Source organism: Trichosurus vulpecula, chromosome 7, assembly GCF_011100635.1.
Source record: "Trichosurus vulpecula isolate mTriVul1 chromosome 7, mTriVul1.pri, whole genome shotgun sequence".
Lineage (NCBI taxonomy): Eukaryota > Metazoa > Chordata > Mammalia > Diprotodontia > Phalangeridae > Trichosurus > Trichosurus vulpecula.
The window spans coordinates 14,799,757-14,816,023 of NC_050579.1; the positions used below are offsets into that span (position 1 = coordinate 14,799,757).

At 56.9% G+C, this 16,267-nt stretch overlaps 1 protein-coding gene across 1 annotated transcript; it reads left to right on the top strand.

Annotated features, from left to right (window-relative positions):
- Window positions 1–528: 528 nt before the first annotated feature.
- Window positions 529–14,914, top strand: EIF2B5 (eukaryotic translation initiation factor 2B subunit epsilon). Its single transcript, XM_036769115.1, has 16 exons — window positions 529–834; window positions 3,567–3,691; window positions 5,823–6,008; window positions 6,097–6,274; window positions 6,406–6,486; window positions 6,696–6,773; window positions 6,943–7,255; window positions 8,362–8,507; window positions 8,833–8,971; window positions 9,053–9,169; window positions 9,366–9,473; window positions 11,469–11,559; window positions 12,402–12,525; window positions 12,960–13,085; window positions 13,863–13,973; window positions 14,087–14,914. Exons 1-16 carry the CDS (start codon window positions 655–657, stop codon window positions 14,150–14,152), a joined length of 2,169 nt encoding a protein of 722 aa, XP_036625010.1. The 5' UTR covers window positions 529–654; the 3' UTR covers window positions 14,153–14,914.
- Window positions 14,915–16,267: the final 1,353 nt, after the last annotated feature.

Sequence of the window (16,267 nt, forward strand, 5' to 3'; positions counted from 1 at the left end):
CACTCCGCCACTTTCCCCTCGTGTCAAATGAGGATGTTGGACTTAAGTCTCTTCCAGTCCTCGACTTCTGCTTGTGAGCCTCAGTTTCCTCCCCTGTAACGTGGGGATAGTACCAACTTTCCACGGTTGCCGTATGGACATGGAAATGGGAGCGTCCCTCACCGTACGGTCCGCACGGAGTCGCTGCTGGTGGTCTTTCGTTTTAAGAGGGCCAATGACGTCACGTTCATGCGTCAAAGGGAGGCGGAGTTGCGCAAAGCCTCTAGCCTCACTCTCTCCTCCAGGGTTGTCCACGCCCAGTCTTCTCGGCAAGTGGGTGAACGTCAAAGGACTACAATCCCCAGAATGCTATTTCGGACCCATCCGCAAGGCCAGTCCAGCAGTGCGCATGCGCACTTCAGCTTTTCCTTGTAGGGATTACGGCCCGTAGCCCCGCCCCACCCTTCTCTGGGAGGCAGGCCAGCCTGTCAGCCTGGCCGGAGTACGCATGCGCCTCGCTGACTGCTCCTCTCTCCCTGATCCCCCGTTCCCACTCGCTAGCACACGCGCTCGGCCTTCGGTATCGCTGCGCGCTCGTCCTCTCGGCTCTTTTTTGTCCCTTCTGGGTTGCGGTGGAAGCGACCGGTCTCGCGGAAGCGGCAACAGTTGGCGAAGATGGCGGCTACGGCGGCAGCCTCCCGGGGAGGCAAGCGGGGCGGCGGTGGCGGCGGACCGGGCGGCGGCGGGTCGGCGGGCCGGGGAGCCGAGGAGGAGGCGCCGCCTCCCCTGCAGGCCGTGCTGGTAGCGGACAGCTTCAACCGCCGCTTCTTTCCCATCTCCAAGGACCGGCCCCGGGTGAGCGCTGGGGAGGGAGTGAGGCGACCGCGGAGATCGCAGAGCGGGGAAGACCTGGGGAGCGCAGAGCGGGGGAGACCTGGGGAGCGCAGAGCGGGGGAGACCTGGGGAGCGCAGAGGTGGGGGGAACCTGGCAGCGCAGAGTCGGGGAGATCTGGTGAGCGCAAGGGGGGGCCCGGGAGTGCAGAGGGAGGGGACCCCGAGAGCACAGGGCGGGGGAGATCTGGGGAGCGCAGAGCAGGGACCCGGCGAGCAGAGAACACAGTGAGGAAAACTGGAGTGCATAGAGGTGGGAGCAGGGGACTTTTAGAATGCATTGGTGGGAGACCGGGGATCTTAAAGGGGTGGGGCATGTAGGAGCTGAGAGAGTGGGGTGACCCGGCAGTAAAGTGCTGGGAAGCAGCCCTCCCCTGGGCAGTGGGGAACAGAGCGAGGCAGCCCCGTCCTGCAGGACCCCCAGAGATTGAGGGGGGCACCAAGCGTCAGGTGAAAGGGGGAGGGGAGTGCTCCTGGTAGTTCCATATGGTATTTCGGGACATATGTTCATGAGCGTCCCTGGCCAGGGAAGGTGGGGGCGGACTTAGGAGCAAGCGGCACTTTGACCTCCTCCACACTGTATACACAGACACCATGCGCACACATCCGCAGAAGAGCCCCAGCCGGGCCACACGCTGACCAGGTCTGCACCCTGCTCTCCCCTCAAGCCGGCACTCCCTGCCCCCATACCTGCTCCTAGGGTTACACCGACCGAGAGGTACAGGCTCCTGACAGCAGGTGGCTAGGACCGATTCCCTTACCTGAAGGACCTCCGGCCTTGGGGACACTTGGAAAGTCTGGGGGTGGGAGAGATTTGGAACAATCTGAAGACAGCCCCTGGCCCTCTCCTCCCCCCCATCCAAATGAGGAAGTTGGGCTTTTAGCACAATGATGGTTCACCTTTTTATGATGCCGACCAGTTTACAAAGCAGGACCGCGGAGGTGGCCAGGAATTATTGTACAAATGAGAAACCTGGGGAGTCCTAGAGGGCCCCCTGCGAACATGTTCTAGTGTGGAAAGTCGAGTCTGGAGACCCCAGGGTGAAGGAGGAGGGAATCAGGAGCTAACCCAGGAGGACAAGGCCCAGTGGCTTTTTATGATTGACATCTCTTTTATATCATGTCCAGCTGTGTCTGTCCCTTGCCAGAGAGCCGTCAGTTATAGAATAAAAAAGTTCAGCGAAACCAGCTTCGGTGTGGAAAGAATCTGCTGCTGCATTCGGTGTTCCTCACCACGGCCAGAGGAGGAGGGGTCTTCTGTCTCTTCCTCAGGGCCGTCCTTGCTTATCATCATTTCAAAACTCTGGGATCAGCTTCGTTCTTTCCATTATGTTGTTGAAGTCATTGGGTAGATTTTGCTGGCTCTGCTGACTTCATTTTTTGTCAGTTACTGTAAATTTATCCATGCTTCTCTATTCATCAGCAAGGGGAAACTTTTGCAGGGGTGGGGAACCTGCGGCCTTGAGGCCACATATGGCTCTCTAAGTCCTTGGGTGCGGCCTTTTGAATGAGTCCCAAGTTTTACAGAATAAATCCTTTAAGGGGATTTGTTCTGTGAAATGTGGATTCTATCAAAGGGCCACACTTGAGGACCTAGAGGGCCACACATGACCTTGAGGCTGCAGGTTCCCCACCCTTGTAAGGTGAAGGAAAACAAAGTCTTATTCTGCTGTAGGAGAAATAGGTGTAATTCTAAACAGATGTAGGAATTGTCTGTTCCCGTCGGTAAGGGGGTTAAATTGACCTTGGCTTCTGAGGCCCAGCTGCCAGAGCCCTCTGTTAAAGGCCCATTTCTGACCCCCTCAGTCCTTCTGCTGGACGGTTGGGAAATGTGCCAGGGCCAGCACCCGGGGCTGGTTGGCCCTTAGCACCTGCAGGCGACCGAAGCCCCCTGCCCCTGCCCCAGCTCCTACGTTAGCTTTCATAGCATTTAATGGGTTTGTTTTAGTCTGTTCTGGTCTGGATCTATGATGATAGATTACAGAGAGAGGTGGAGAGGTCATGGACAGCCCCCTGGTCCAACCCCCTCCTTCTGTGGATGGGGAAACTGAGTCTCACCACAGTGTGCAGTGCTGCTCAGGGCCAAATGGGTAGTAAGTCAGGCATGAGGCTGGGATTTGAACTGGAATCCAGGAATGCCCAGCACTGCAGTTGTTTCATGTAGCTGGAGAAATCTTGGGCTGCCAGCTTGGGCAGAGGCTGGGCATTAACCTGGGAATGACTTCCTGGATGCCATCTCTGCTCACTGCACCACCGTGCCTCTTGGGGATGTTCTGGTAATCGAGGACAAGGAAGGAGGCTTGACAGGGCTGAGGCCCTAGGCTCTGCTTTTGTCTAAGAGATCATGTCAAAAGAGCAAGGGAGGATGCCCTCTCCCCTCCTCCCACTGCCCCGAGGTGGTTGGGCCTGTGGATGGTCCTCTGGCCTGGAGGGCATGTTGGAAGATGATGCGGTCCCATCTTCCCTGCCTGCTCAGTCAGGAGTTGGTCTGCGGAGTTTCAGGAAACAGAATAGAGAGAGAAGGTCCCAGATGCCTCTGAACGAGTGGCTGCTTTGTTCTGGCCTCCCCACAGGAAGCTAGCATTCAGCTCCGGGTCTTTTCATGGGGCTGGAAGCCTTAGTGAAAGCTGAGGAGAGGAGGCGGGTATTCACAGGCCACCCACCCCAACTAAGGCTTTCTCTTCTCCCCTCCCCAGGCCCTCCTGCCCTTGGCCAATGTGGCCCTGATCGACTACACTCTGGAGTTTCTGACTGCCACAGGGGTGCAGGAAACATTTGTCTTCTGCTGCTGGAAGGCCCCCCAGATCAAAGAGCACATAAAGTAAGGCCCTGGCCCTTCTCTGTCCTTTGTCACCATGTCCTCCCCTTCCTTCACCTCGCAGCTCCTGAGCAGTACAGCTGCAGGTTGTGAGGAAAAGGGCTGTCCATTCCTGACCCCTGAGGACGGCTGCAGCTGGCAGAGGAGAGCAGAGCCCAGAGCCCTTCTCTACAGGAGTGCTGAGCCCCAGAGGCTGTCTTGGTGGCTCCCCCAGAGCTGCTGGTCTGCCAGTGACCACCTCCTTGCCTTTCTTTTCCCTGCATTCCCTCTCTCGTCCCTTGGGAAAGGGCAGGTCCCTGGATACTTAGAGCACAGGGAGAGGAGAAGGGACGTGTATGCATATACAGCACCCTGTGACACCCTGTGTCATCACCATTTAACAGATGAAGAGGCTGAGATTCTGAGAAGTCACAGCTAATATTAGAGGTGGAATGTAAAATCTGATCTCTGAAGTCTAGCTCCGGCACTTTCCCCATCAGACCGTGGGCCCCTGCCTTTGGCCGAGAGATTGCTCTTAGCCCCCTCTCTCTGCCCTGTGGCCTCAGGGGCCATGGCACGCAGGGCAGGATAGGAGTGTTGTTCTCTGTCCAGCCTATAAAAGAAAGCTGGTGACACCCAGGAAGCTGGAAGTCATAATTAGAATCTGCAGAATTCTTTGAAGTTGGGGACGCTCCACCAAGTGGGTGGGAGCTGGGAAAACCACTGAGAAGGGCTCTTCTCAGGCACCGGGCTGGCTGAAAGCTTGTCAGGTCATCTTTGATTCTGAGCTCTAAGAGCCCACACATGGTAGAACAGGAGAGGAGGCCTAGAGATGCTCAGTGACTTGCCCGAGGTGACAGGTAGCTGGGCTGGGATTCAGACCCAGACTTCTCCCTCTTTCACATGACAGCCTGCCCTGGGGCTGTTCTTGGTGAACCATCCCCAGCACCTTCTGAGGCTGCCCTCCCGTACACTCCACCTTCTCGGTGTTCTTCCTAGACATGGTGCCCAGCAGTGGTCTGCTGTGGGCCGAGGCTGTCCCTCCCTAGTCCTCGAAGCAGAGCCCAGGGTGGCTCACCCTCCTGGGTCACTCCATCACACTTCTTACAGCCTGAGTAGCCCCCAAATATTGTCATCTGTGCTTGGCCACACCTCCTCCTCCTGCTTGGATGGGACTGTTTAGCTCTGTTCAGTTTGAGTAATTCGACATGACCCAGCATTCTCGCCAGCCAGGCTCATTGGGGATTCAGCCTTTGGCATCTACCATGACAGCTGCCCTCCCTGCTGGCTTTGTGTCTTCTACATGTGGGATGACTCAGCCACCTGTGGCTTTGTCTAAGTCATTGATAAAGGTGTCATAGTTGGGCAGAGGATACACACTTCCCTGCCAAGTTGACCATTCAGGGGCCCACATTTGGCCAATGCCAGCTTCACGTCATCCTCTCCTGCCCCCTCCGTGCTTGGGCAGCCATCACCTCTCACCTGCTACTGTCCCAGGCTCCTCTCTGCTCTCTCTCCAGGCCCGTCTGCTCTCTCTGTGCCGGCCAAGTGTCATGGGTCTGGCCACCGCATCTTCCCTGTTCTAGGGCCTTAAGTGATTCTCTGTTTAAAGGGTAACATTCAGCCTCCTCCCCCTGGCCTTGAAGGCCCTCTACAGTCAAGCTCTATTTCCCACCCTTTCTCTTCCTTTAGTCTGTTTTCCAGCCTCTACTGTACTACTTGGTGTTTCTGTCCTCTCTCAAATCCATACGTTTGCCCAGGCCTCCACTCAGGCCTGAAACGTTCTTCTTTGATGTAGGCTATCACATCCTTCCTTTCCTCGTGGCCTAAGTCAGGCGCCTCATCTTCCGGGAGCTTTCTTTATGCTCAGTCCTAAGTGACACCTCCCTCCTTAGATTTGCTTGGAGTATTTTGGATCTCTCTTTTGGCTTCATCCCATTCTCCATGTTGGCTCCCCACGACCCCCATTAGATTCCTGAGGGCAGGGACTAGATTGTGTTTCATCTCCATATCCCCAGTGCCTTGCAAACAGTAATTGGTTGCTAAATGTCCGTAGGATTGGATTCTTGTTACACGGGATGAGGAGTGAGGAGCGAGAAGCACAGAGATGCATGCCGCCTTTGCCACTGGTCTCATTCCCTTCTCTTCTCCCTAGGAAATCCAAGTGGTGCCTGCCAACGTCACCCAACGTGGTTCGCATCGTGACCTCAGAGACGTACCGTTCCCTGGGGGATGTGCTCCGAGATGTGGATGCCAAAGCCTTGGTGCGCTCGGACTTCCTGCTCGTCTATGGGGATGTCATCTCTAATATTAACATCACCCATGCCCTGGAGGAGCACAGGTGTGAGCAGGAGACTGGCTAAGGAGGGCATGCCAGGGGGCAGGGCCTGGGTCTGCAGGGCTGCAGCCTTCTCCCCTCACTTCTACAGATTGCGGAGGAAACGAGAGAAGAATGTGTCTGTGATGACAATGATCTTCAAGGAGTCCTCCCCCAGCCACCCGACCCGATGTCCCGAGGACAACATCGTGGTGGCCATGGACAGCGCCACCCACCGGGTTCTCCACTACCAGAAGACTCATGGGCTCCGGCGTTTCTCTTTTCCCCTGGTGCGTGGCCATCTCAAGCCCCTGGAGTGGGAAGGGGGAGAAGCTGGGCCAGACGGGCGTGCCGGCCTGTCAGCCTGCCTTGGCTGGAGGCACCAGGCACGAGACCCTTTCCTGCTGCTTCTCTCCCACAGAGCCTGTTCCAGGGTAGTGGAGAAGGAGTGGACATTCGCTACGACTTGTTGGACTGTCACATCAGCATCTGCTCCCCTCAGGTGAGCCCTCTGCTCACCTGCTTCTCTGTCTTTTCCCTGCTGCTGCCCCGATGGGCTGCTGCTGCTCCTCATACTTGAAGCCCTTAGCAGTTCCGGAGGCTTCCCCTAAGCCTTCTCCAGCTGTGGTGCCTGAGGGCAGCTGCAGGCTGCTCCCATCCCACCAGCTGAGGTAAGTGAGCAGTGCCTCTCCCGGCCCTCCTCCTTGACAGGTGGCTGAACTCTTCACTGACAACTTTGACTACCAAACCCGGGATGACTTTGTGCGAGGCCTGTTGGTGAATGAGGAGGTAAAGGAGGGAAAGGGTTACTCTGCTTATGGCTACTCTTGGGGAGAGAGGGAATAGGGAAGAGGCATGAAAGCCCAAAGAGCAGTCAGAGAAAGGGGTGGAGGAAGCATCAGCTCCAGGGTGGATCGTAGGCTGCTGTCTGATGCTGCTCACCTGACTGGTCACCTAGGTCCTGGGAAACCATATTCACATGCATGTCACAACCCGAGAGTATGGAGCCCGTGTTTCCAACCTGCGCATGTATGAGGCAGTGTGTGCTGACATCGTTCGCCGCTGGGTCTATCCCCTCACCCCAGAGATGAACTTTACCGACAGCCCGGCCCAGAGCTGTACTCATTCCCGACATAACATCTACCGGGGGCCAGAGGTGAGCCTGGGCCATGGCAGCGTCCTGGAGGAGAACGTGCTCCTGGGTGCCGGCACAGTCATCGGCAGCAACTGCTCCATCAGGAACAGTGTCATTGGCCCTGGCTGCCACATCGGTGAGTCTGGTGGGGCAGCCGCAGGAGGGACAGGTCCCCTCAGGTCATGTGGCCTTCCAGACTCCCTGGGACCTTGCACTCTAATCCTCATCACCTGGCAGGTCATCATCACAGCATAATCATCTCTTCTGGGCATGATCCTGAGGGGCAGAGGGTATGCCCTGGGGTGATGACAGGCACAGCAGTGTCATCCTGGTGGGCATTCCTTTGGTGCGTGCAAGCCTCAGGCTGTGCACCCCTTAGTGGATGGTGCATGATTGGGCCTAGACAGTGTCATCTAGTGGAAAGAGGTCCTGCCTTTGAATCCCCTTGTGCCAGTCAGCTGCCCCCTTTAGGATGGATGTTAGGTTGCTTCTCTTTGCTGGGCCTCAGTTTCCTCTCTTAGATAATCTCTGAGGTTCCTTCCAGCTCTAATTCCTCTTCTCAGGGTCCCTCAGGTAGCAGGGATAGAGTCTATCAGTGGCCCTGTCCTGCCAGCCCCTCCAGCTTGCTGGGCCCTACCTGTTACAACTTGCTCTCCACCGACATACTCTTTGGGAGCATGTGTGTCTCCCCTCCATCTCAAGGGGGCACTAAGGAAGGTCCATAGACTTGGCTGCCCCTCGGCTTTTTTATATGCTTACATTTCTTGGGCCTCTGTCCAGCGTTTGCACCTAGGGAGACCTTGTCCTCAGTCTCAGGTGGAGCCTATTTGTCTAAGAATTTGAATTCTTTGTACCTGACAGGACAGGGAAGTTGAGGGGTGGGCAAAAAACCTTGTCGAACTGTGAGGGAAGGAGGGTGGTTTGGCTACTTGAGTAGGAGGGGGGAAAGGCAGGGCAATTGGGGTTAAGTGACTTGCCCAAGGTTGCACAGCTAGTGTGTGTGTCAAGTATCTGAGGCCAGATTTGACCTCAGGTCCTCTTGACTCCAGGGCCAGTGCTCTACTCACTGCACCACCTAGCCACCCCTACTTGAGTACTTACTGAGTTGGAGTGGGTTGGAAGGGTGGCCAGGGCCAGTTAGGAGTTGGTTGGCTCCCTTCCCAGCCTTGCCATTTGTGAGGAGGAATTCTGGTTTAGAATAAGACCTTCATGTGACCAGAAATCCTTCCAATTCTGAGCTAGGTGACAACGTCTTACTGGACCGGGCCTACTTGTGGCAAGGCGTTCGGGTGGCCAGTGGGGCACAGATTCATCAGTCTCTCCTGTGCGATCATTCTGAGGTCAAGGAACGGGTCACTCTGAAGCCACGCTGTGTCCTTACTTCCCAGGTGAGGTCTTACTTCCTGCCTAGATTGGGGAGTGGCCAACCTATCGGAAAGGTGCATTCCTGATCCCCAGACCCAGTGAAATGTGCCCCCAGTCTGCTCTGAATCTGTAGGGGAAATGAGCAACTTCTGCCCAGACCAGGCCAGGGCTGGGGAACCTGTGGCCTTGAGGTCACACGTGGCCCTCTAGGTCCTCAGGTGTGGCCCTTTGACTGAGTCCAGCCTTTACAGAACAACTTTTTATTAAGGCCTCGAGGCTGCAGGTTCCCCACCCCTGGCCCAGACCCTCAGCCCATGGGCCTGGGCCTGACCCACCTCTCCTGTCTAGGTGGTGGTGGGCCCAGACCTTGAGCTGCCTGAGGGCTCAGTCATCTCTCTGCACCCTCCCGATGAGGAGGAGGACGACGATGACGGCCAGTTCAGCGACGACTCTGGAGCAGACAGAAAAGAGAGAGTGAAGTCGACAGGTGAGGGAGCTGCCAAGCTGGCTTCTCGGCCGTGGGGTATGGCCGCCCCATGTCCCCTCTGACAGGCAGGGCCTTTTTCAGGTTATAACCCGTCTGATGTGGGTACTGCAGGACAGGGCTACCTCTGGAGAGCGGCGGGCACACGCCCCAAGGAGGAAGAAGACGATGAAGAGGAGGAGCTGCGGCAGAGTCTGTGGGGTGAGGCCTCGCATTCTGGGCTGGGCACTGCAACAGTTGTTACTGCATGAGTGTAAACTGAGGCTCACAGTTAAAGGATTTGCCTGGGCCAGAGGTGGGATTGGAACCCAGCTCTTCTGAGTCTTTCCTTGCTGGGCAGCTAGATCCCTCCCTCCCCCCACTTCAGTACAACACCCCTCTCCCCCCCCATTTCCAGGACTCACAATCAACGAGGCTGAAGAAAGCGAAAGTGACAGTGAGCAGAGTCTGGGCTCCCAGGAGCTGGACAGCCGAGCAGGCTCCCCACAGCTGGATGACATTAAAGGTGAGCAGCAGAGGGAGGCAGGCTGGGCCCGGGACTAGCTCCTGTTTTACTGGGACAGACGGGTCATTCAACTGTCAGGCGCTGGGCTAAGTGCTAGAGATACAAATACAAAGCCCAAAAAGATAGTCCCTGCCTTCAAGATGCTGATAGTCAAATGGGGGGAAAACAGCACAATTGGAAGCAGAAGAGGGGAGGTGCCCAGCCCAGGGGCTGATGGGAAGGTCCAGGGAAGTCCCAAAGTGGTGGAGCTGGCCGTAAAGGGGAGAAAGCTGTGGTGAGCCGTCCGTGGAAGGATGGAGGCCCTGGAGCCCATGGCCCTGCCCTGGCATCACAGTGGGGCCTGAGGAGTCGTGAGGACCAGCAGCAGGCTGAGATGCCCCAGTGCTGCCCACTGTGCTACCTTCTGCATACAGGTGCCCACCGCGTTCTGCACATTCAGCTGGTCTTGACCCTGTGTATGAGCAGCTGCTGCTGCTTGCCCTGGCCTTCTCCCCATCCTCCTGAGCCCTTCTGCTGTACAGTCTGTCCTCCCCTAACCCATTCCACGGCAGTTTAGAACTCCAGTGGTGCGAGCCAGACTGTTGTCCTTGTTCTAGAACTTTTCAGCCAGTCCTCTGATCTCGATTTAAGCTGAGCCCAGGGATCTCCGAAGGCTCTTCCACAGCCCTTGGAGCCATTCCCCCGGCAGGCAGGATGCCCTTTGCTGCCACATCCACGCTGTGTGGGCCTCCACACTCATCCGCCTTCTCATCTTTGGAGGCCCAGGCAGGCCATATGGGCCTTCTCACTGTCCTGGCCACCAGTAGTAGTAGCCACCTTTCTAGGGGCATAGGCACTTGCTCATAGCTCCCTCTCATTGCTGCCCCCCACCATCACCCACAGGAGAAAAGCTCCATAGTCTCCCTCTGAAAGCTCAAGGTCTGGGCCCCAGCAGCCTTTTTGTCCTCCCCTTCCCAGCCATCCTGTAGTCACACATTAGAATCATCGCTACTTGGAATTCTAGCTTTGAACTGACCTTCTCCACCTGTAACCTCCTGGCTTCCCCTCTCCATTCTCATGAGGCCTCCCGAGCACTTCAGTCCTTGGTAGTCCCCCTTGGCCTCTGATGCCTCCCAGCCCCTGGACTCCACCATGAATGCTAGGGCAGCCACTGGCCTGTTAGAATCCCCCACCCCCAGCAGAATTCTCCATTCCCCCCAGGGCTGCTGTGAGTCAGTAGAGAAAACCGCCAGTGACTGGGCTTTCTTCTCCTTCTGCTGAGGTTCACAGCCTCAGCGGGCCTCTCACTGCCAAGCAGCATCTGGCCCTGGCCGCCCTCCCGGATTTATAGGAGATGATGGCACTTCCATTCCTTGGGCTCCTGGGCAGTAGCGTTCCACACTTCCCTCTCCATCCTTCCTGTTCCAGAAGCAGCCTCCTTGTCCCTTTATAAGGCTGTGCCCTCCACCCTATTTTCTGTCTGGCCGCCTCCACAACCTTTTTGCTGCAGTGGTCCTTCCCCTGTGTCTTTGTACTCACCCTTTGTTGAGGAAATGCTTGGACCCTTCCTTGCACCATCTCTCCTTCTGTTCTGTGTCCAGCTTCTTGAACACTTGGCTGCAGTGCCCTCCCTCTCTTCTGGGCCTCCTCGAGACACTTCCTTGTGTTCTTCCCAGAATGCTTAGCGTTTTCTCAAACTGTTCCCTGAAGGGCCTCCTGGCCCTCCTTCTCTGTGCTCTCCCTTAGCAATCTCACTCACTTCAGTGACCACTTCATCTCTGGCCAGACCTCCTTCCTTAGGTCCAGACCCAGCCGCCCCCAGGAGATCCATGTTGCCCTTTTTTCTCCTCTAGGCAGATTTTGGCATCAGGTTCCCCTCTGTAACACTTTGTGAGTCTGTCCCTCCCCTGTCTTTCACTTTGGACTATTACAGGGGGCTGAGGGATGGATCTTGTGTGAGGTGTATGGGCCTTGAATGCCGCCTCTCGGAGGCTCAGTCCTTGTTTTTGGTTTCAGTGTTTCAGAATGAAGTGGCAGGGACACTACAGCGGGGCCAAGAGGAGAACATCTCCTGTGACAACCTGGTCCTGGAAATTAACTCCCTGAAGTAAGAAGAGAGAAGGGTCGACTGAGGGGTTTGGGGCTTGGGAGTGGTTTGAGCAGATGCAGTCACTGTTGGAACACATGGCGTGAAGGCAGAGAGGCCTAGTGTCTACACACTCGACACCCCAGCTGTGGAATGTTGGCCAGTGGGGGAGGGAAGCCCTGGGCTTCACCCATGCCCAAAGTGCCAAACCCTGCCCCAGGAGCCAGGGATATGAAGAGGGTTCTAGATTGGAGTGGAATTGGTGGAGCCTCTGGAAACCAGGCTGGCATCGTTGGTCCCAGGCAGCCTGAGGATGTGCCCCTCCCTGGCAAGGCATTGCAGCAGTTTAGTTGAACAAGTCTTTATTAAGCTTCTAGTGTGTTTGAGGAACCCCCAGGATACAAAAATGAACCTGTACAGTATCCCTCCAGAGCTCTGAGAGAATTCTGGGCCTGGAGCTAGAAGGGCCTTGGAGGCCATAGAGGCTTCTGGGGGAGAACATGGAAGCAGAGGAGACCAAAGGTCATTTGAGGAGGATTAGGGTTGGCCAGGCAGTAGCTGTGAGGGGGCCAGGAGGGACAGCTGGGAGCAGCCCTTCCCAAGGAGCAGAGTCTTCTTAGAAAGGTCCCCTCTCTCCTCAGCATCCTGGGTCAGAGGGCAAGAGAATCTCTGGAGTCTGGTGGGGAAAGGGGTCAATTAGTGGGCAGAGCCCTGGGCCTGCTGGAGCTGAGAGGCAGTGGAGGCAGCTCTGTCCAATCTCCTAGGCCACTTGCTTCTAGGCCTCTCCCATCCTGAGAAGGCCTGTCGTTTCTGGGGGGCTGACAGACCCGCTTGTAGCCTCCCCAACTTGCTCTCCCTGGCAGGTATGCTTACAACATCAGTCTCAAGGAAGTGATGCAGGTGCTCAGCCAAGTGGTCCTGGAGTTCCCCCTGGAGCAGCTCAACTCCCAGCTGGACCCCAACTGCTACTTTGGCCTCCTATTACCTGTGAGCAGAACCCCTTCTCTAGGCTGAGCCAGACAGAGGAGTGTCAGACTGGGGAGAGGCAGGCAGTCCTCATCAGCCTGGTCTGGGGGTGCTGGGAGGGCACAGCATCTCCTGTTCACCTTCCATTCTTTTCAGGAAAACTCATTTCTCCTTCCCCCTCAGCATTGAGCTCAGGGTCCAGTGTGGGCTGGGATGAGGTGGCGGGGGGAGAGCAGAGTCCTTGGGGTGAATAGCTCAGAGGGGACCCGACAGAACCTCCAGAACAAAGGGGGCTGGAAGGGACACCTCCATTCAGTAGGATTCCCCGAGGCAAGTCAGTGTTGAGATCACGGGCCACGGAAAGCCACCGGGCTCCAGGGCCAGGCTGGGGTGACCAGGCTGGGGCCCCCCGGGCCAGGCCGAGCCTCCCTGACATGATGCACCTTCCTCCCCAGCTGCTCCGGGCCTGGAGCCCTGTGTTGAAGAACTACATCAAACGCACAAGTGACCATCTGCAGGCCCTGACGGCCATCGAGGACTTCTTCCTGGAACACGAAAGCCTGGTTACCTCCCTAGCCAAGGTTGGAGCCCTGGGCCTCGGCAGGGCAGGGCCGGCCTTGAGGGAAGGAGGTTTTGGAAGGCCTTGGGGCACAGAGAGACCCGAGTCTAGTGCTGTAGAAGCTGCCTCTGTCTGTCTATGTCTGTGACTGACACACACACACACACACACACACTCACCTCACACACATCCATACACACTTCTGTCTTTGCTGCAGAGAATGTTGTTAGGTCCTTGTGAAGGCCCACTGAGGTCCGTAGGCTGAGCCTGGAGAGGGCAGGCCTGCTTCCTTCCCTCAGCTACAGAGTGGCTCCCAAGCCAGCTGGAGGCCTTCCCACAACTGTCCTCTTAGGAGGCCACAGTTGGGACAGTGGGAGCCTAAGAGGAAAGGGCATCAGGTACTGCTCTAGCTGGGACATAAGGACAGGTAAAAATGGCCTCTGCCCCGAAGCTTCCATTTGAGTGGGGAAGACAATATGCACATGTACAGATATGATACCCAGAATGCACAGAGAGTAGATGGAGACAGGTACTAGCAACTTGGAGGGGCCAGGGGGGCCTCTTGCCTTGGGAGTGATCTCTGAACCAAGTCTCCAGGGGAGCCGGTCTTGGAAAAGGTGGAGGTGGGTGGGAGCGGCCTGCAGATGGGGGACTGTGGAGGAAGGCTGGAAAGGCAGCCAGGGGCCAGGTGAGGTGCTCTAGATGCCAAACACAAGCCTCCACGTGAGCCTCAAGGTCCTATGCAGCCAGAGTGAGGCTGGGCCCACTGAGCTTGCTGCAATCCTGTGGCCCTCCACAGGTGCTGATGACATTCTATGAGCTGGACATCTTGGCTGAGGAGACCATTCTACAGTGGTTCCATCAGAGGGACGTGCCTGACAGGGGCAAACAACTCCGAAAGAACCAGCGGGTAAGTTGGGCCCCAGTGGGGAGCCAGGCCAAGGCTTGGGGAATCCTCAGGGTTGGGACCAAGGACAGTGTTGCACCCCTTCTTCCAGAAGCCCATTGCTCTGCTTTCCACAGCTACAGAATTTCATCCAGTGGCTCAAGGAGGCAGAAGAGGAGTCTTCGGAAGATGAACGAGCCTGAGGCTCTGCTGGGGCTGCCCCGTGCATGTGGGAAAGGGCATGTGTGGATGAGGAAGCCCAGACATGAGCTGCCACCCTGTGGGCTGGGATTCAGGGTACTTCCCTCCCAGTCAGAAGCCCCAGGGCCCCTATCAGCAACGGGGTCTAGGGCATAGGGAAGAGGTGACAGCCTGCAAGGAAGAAACATCTGCCCAAGGACAAAGTTCCCAAGTCCGGGGGTTGGCTCTGTGTCAGAGCATCTCAGCCCCAGGAGGATGTTTTTCTGAAGACCACAGGCTCACCTTTGCTCGCCTGACCTCCCTTGGGGGATGGCAGTGAGTGACTGGGGGCCCTCTGCTGCTTGTATTGACAATTTGAAAAAAAGTATGTTTTGTTTCTGCCCTGCTCTGCCTTAACTGGCTCTTGAGGTGTGGGGTATGGAGGCAGCCCCCCTGGGTAGCAGAGCCACCAGGGGGAGCAAGGGGGTGGTGATGGGGCTGGCTGTGGGCCTGGCGAGAAGCCTCTTTCCAACCCCGGAGCGGGCTCGAAGCCTGGGCAGGGCCAGACAGAGGAAGTGACACTTGTGGCTTTCTTGCCAGGTGGTCCTGTGTGAGACACCTTGTACTGCCATTGTTACAGCCTGCTGGGCCTCGTCGGGCAGTGTCCAGTCAGGGGGGTGATGGGTTAGCATGGCTCGGCTCCCGAAGCAGCCAGCTGTGGGGTTCTAAGGAGAGGCCTCTCCTGCCTCTCACAACCAGGAAACAAATAAATGTTGGCTGTTCCATCCTTTCTAAGCCCCTCTGCTTCCGGCAGCCCCTGTGAGGAGCACAAAGGAAAAATAGGGTTGGGTCTACCCTCCCGGAGGCTGGTAGGGCAGGATAAGACAAGAACACAAATGACCAGCCAGGCCATACAGCAGCAAGTAAATGGCAGAGGAAGGGGATTGATGAGTGTTAAAGGCATTCAGAAAGAGGGCGGGCTTCCAGCAGAGGAAGCCTCCAAGTGCGGGGGAGGGGACTGCAGGAACAGAAGGACCGAGCCAGGAAAGGGCAGGATTTAGTTGGACAAGTGAGTGGCCCACTGGAGCTGAGGAAAATTTGCAGAAGGCCATGGAGGGCCTGGAAACGGGTTAGCCTTCACAGAGTCCTTAAAGCAATTCTGAGACAGAAGATGGTGCCATATACCTGAGGAAAGCAGCTGGGACAAGGGGTTTGGCTTTAAGAAGGAATTCTAACATTGGGCATGAGGGAGTCACAGTTGCTGGAGGAGAGGGAGAAGTTAGCTATGGCCTGGCTCCTGCAAGGATGGTCCCGCTGGCCTGATTGTTCTCAAAAACTGGGTTGGAGACCTGACTGCCTGCTGTTCATCAGATGGCCATTGGTACTTTTTCTGAGCATCAGTTTTCTCATCTGTAAGATGGGGATTTGTATCTCAAGAGTGGAGGTCAAGGCTTAGGTATATTGACTGTAGGAGACCAAGAGTCCAAGTGTTCACCTCCTAGTAGACGTTCCTTGGCCAGAGTTCCCTCCCCCGTTGTAAAGAGCTGGTCGGTGGCGCTGGCCGAAGACCTGGCTGCGCTTTGGGACTGGGGGTAGGAACAGAGCTCTTGGCTTTGGATTCCCAGTTCCCGTCCCGGCTGTGATTTTGGACCAGTCACTTGCTGGGTTTGGGGTAGATTCGTGGCAGAAGGGCCCATCACCTCAATCTAGTGGGCACGTCTCCCAGTCGGTAATGGGATAGGGGTGCGGTTCGAGTTGTAACACCACCTCCGGTTCTTTCCTACCCCCTGGGCCACCCCAAAGCCCCCGTCGGGCTGGTAGCCTCCAAACGGCTCACAAAGGATGGGAGGGCCGCCAGGGACCTTGGAGGTGCGTTGGTCCAGTCCCCTCGTTTTTACAGAGCCAGGAAACCGAGGCCGAGGGCTCGCGGCTCGGCGCCAGCTCCGGGGTGCACAGGAGGGACAGTGACCGGAGAATCCCGGGGCGGGGCCGCTGGGGAGGAGCGGGCTGCCGGAAGAGTCACCGTCGCCTCCAAAGCCAGGGAAATTGGGAGAGCGGAAGCTGTGGCGGGCAGCTGGAGAGGGGGGAGGCGGGGAGGCGGGGAGACGGACGGGCGGCGCTGGGACCCGGGGGCGGCC

Excerpts from the sequence above, each read along its gene's own strand:
- EIF2B5 (XM_036769115.1), top strand. The coding sequence starts at position 655 with ATGGCGGCTACGGCGGCAGCCTCCCGGGGAGGCAAGCGGGGCGGCGGT. Across the intron at positions 12,526-12,959 it reads ACTTTGGCCTCCTATTACCT|CTGCTCCGGGCCTGGAGCCC; the intron begins GTGAGCAGAACC and ends CTTCCTCCCCAG. Across the intron at positions 13,974-14,086 it reads AACTCCGAAAGAACCAGCGG|CTACAGAATTTCATCCAGTG; the intron begins GTAAGTTGGGCC and ends TGCTTTCCACAG.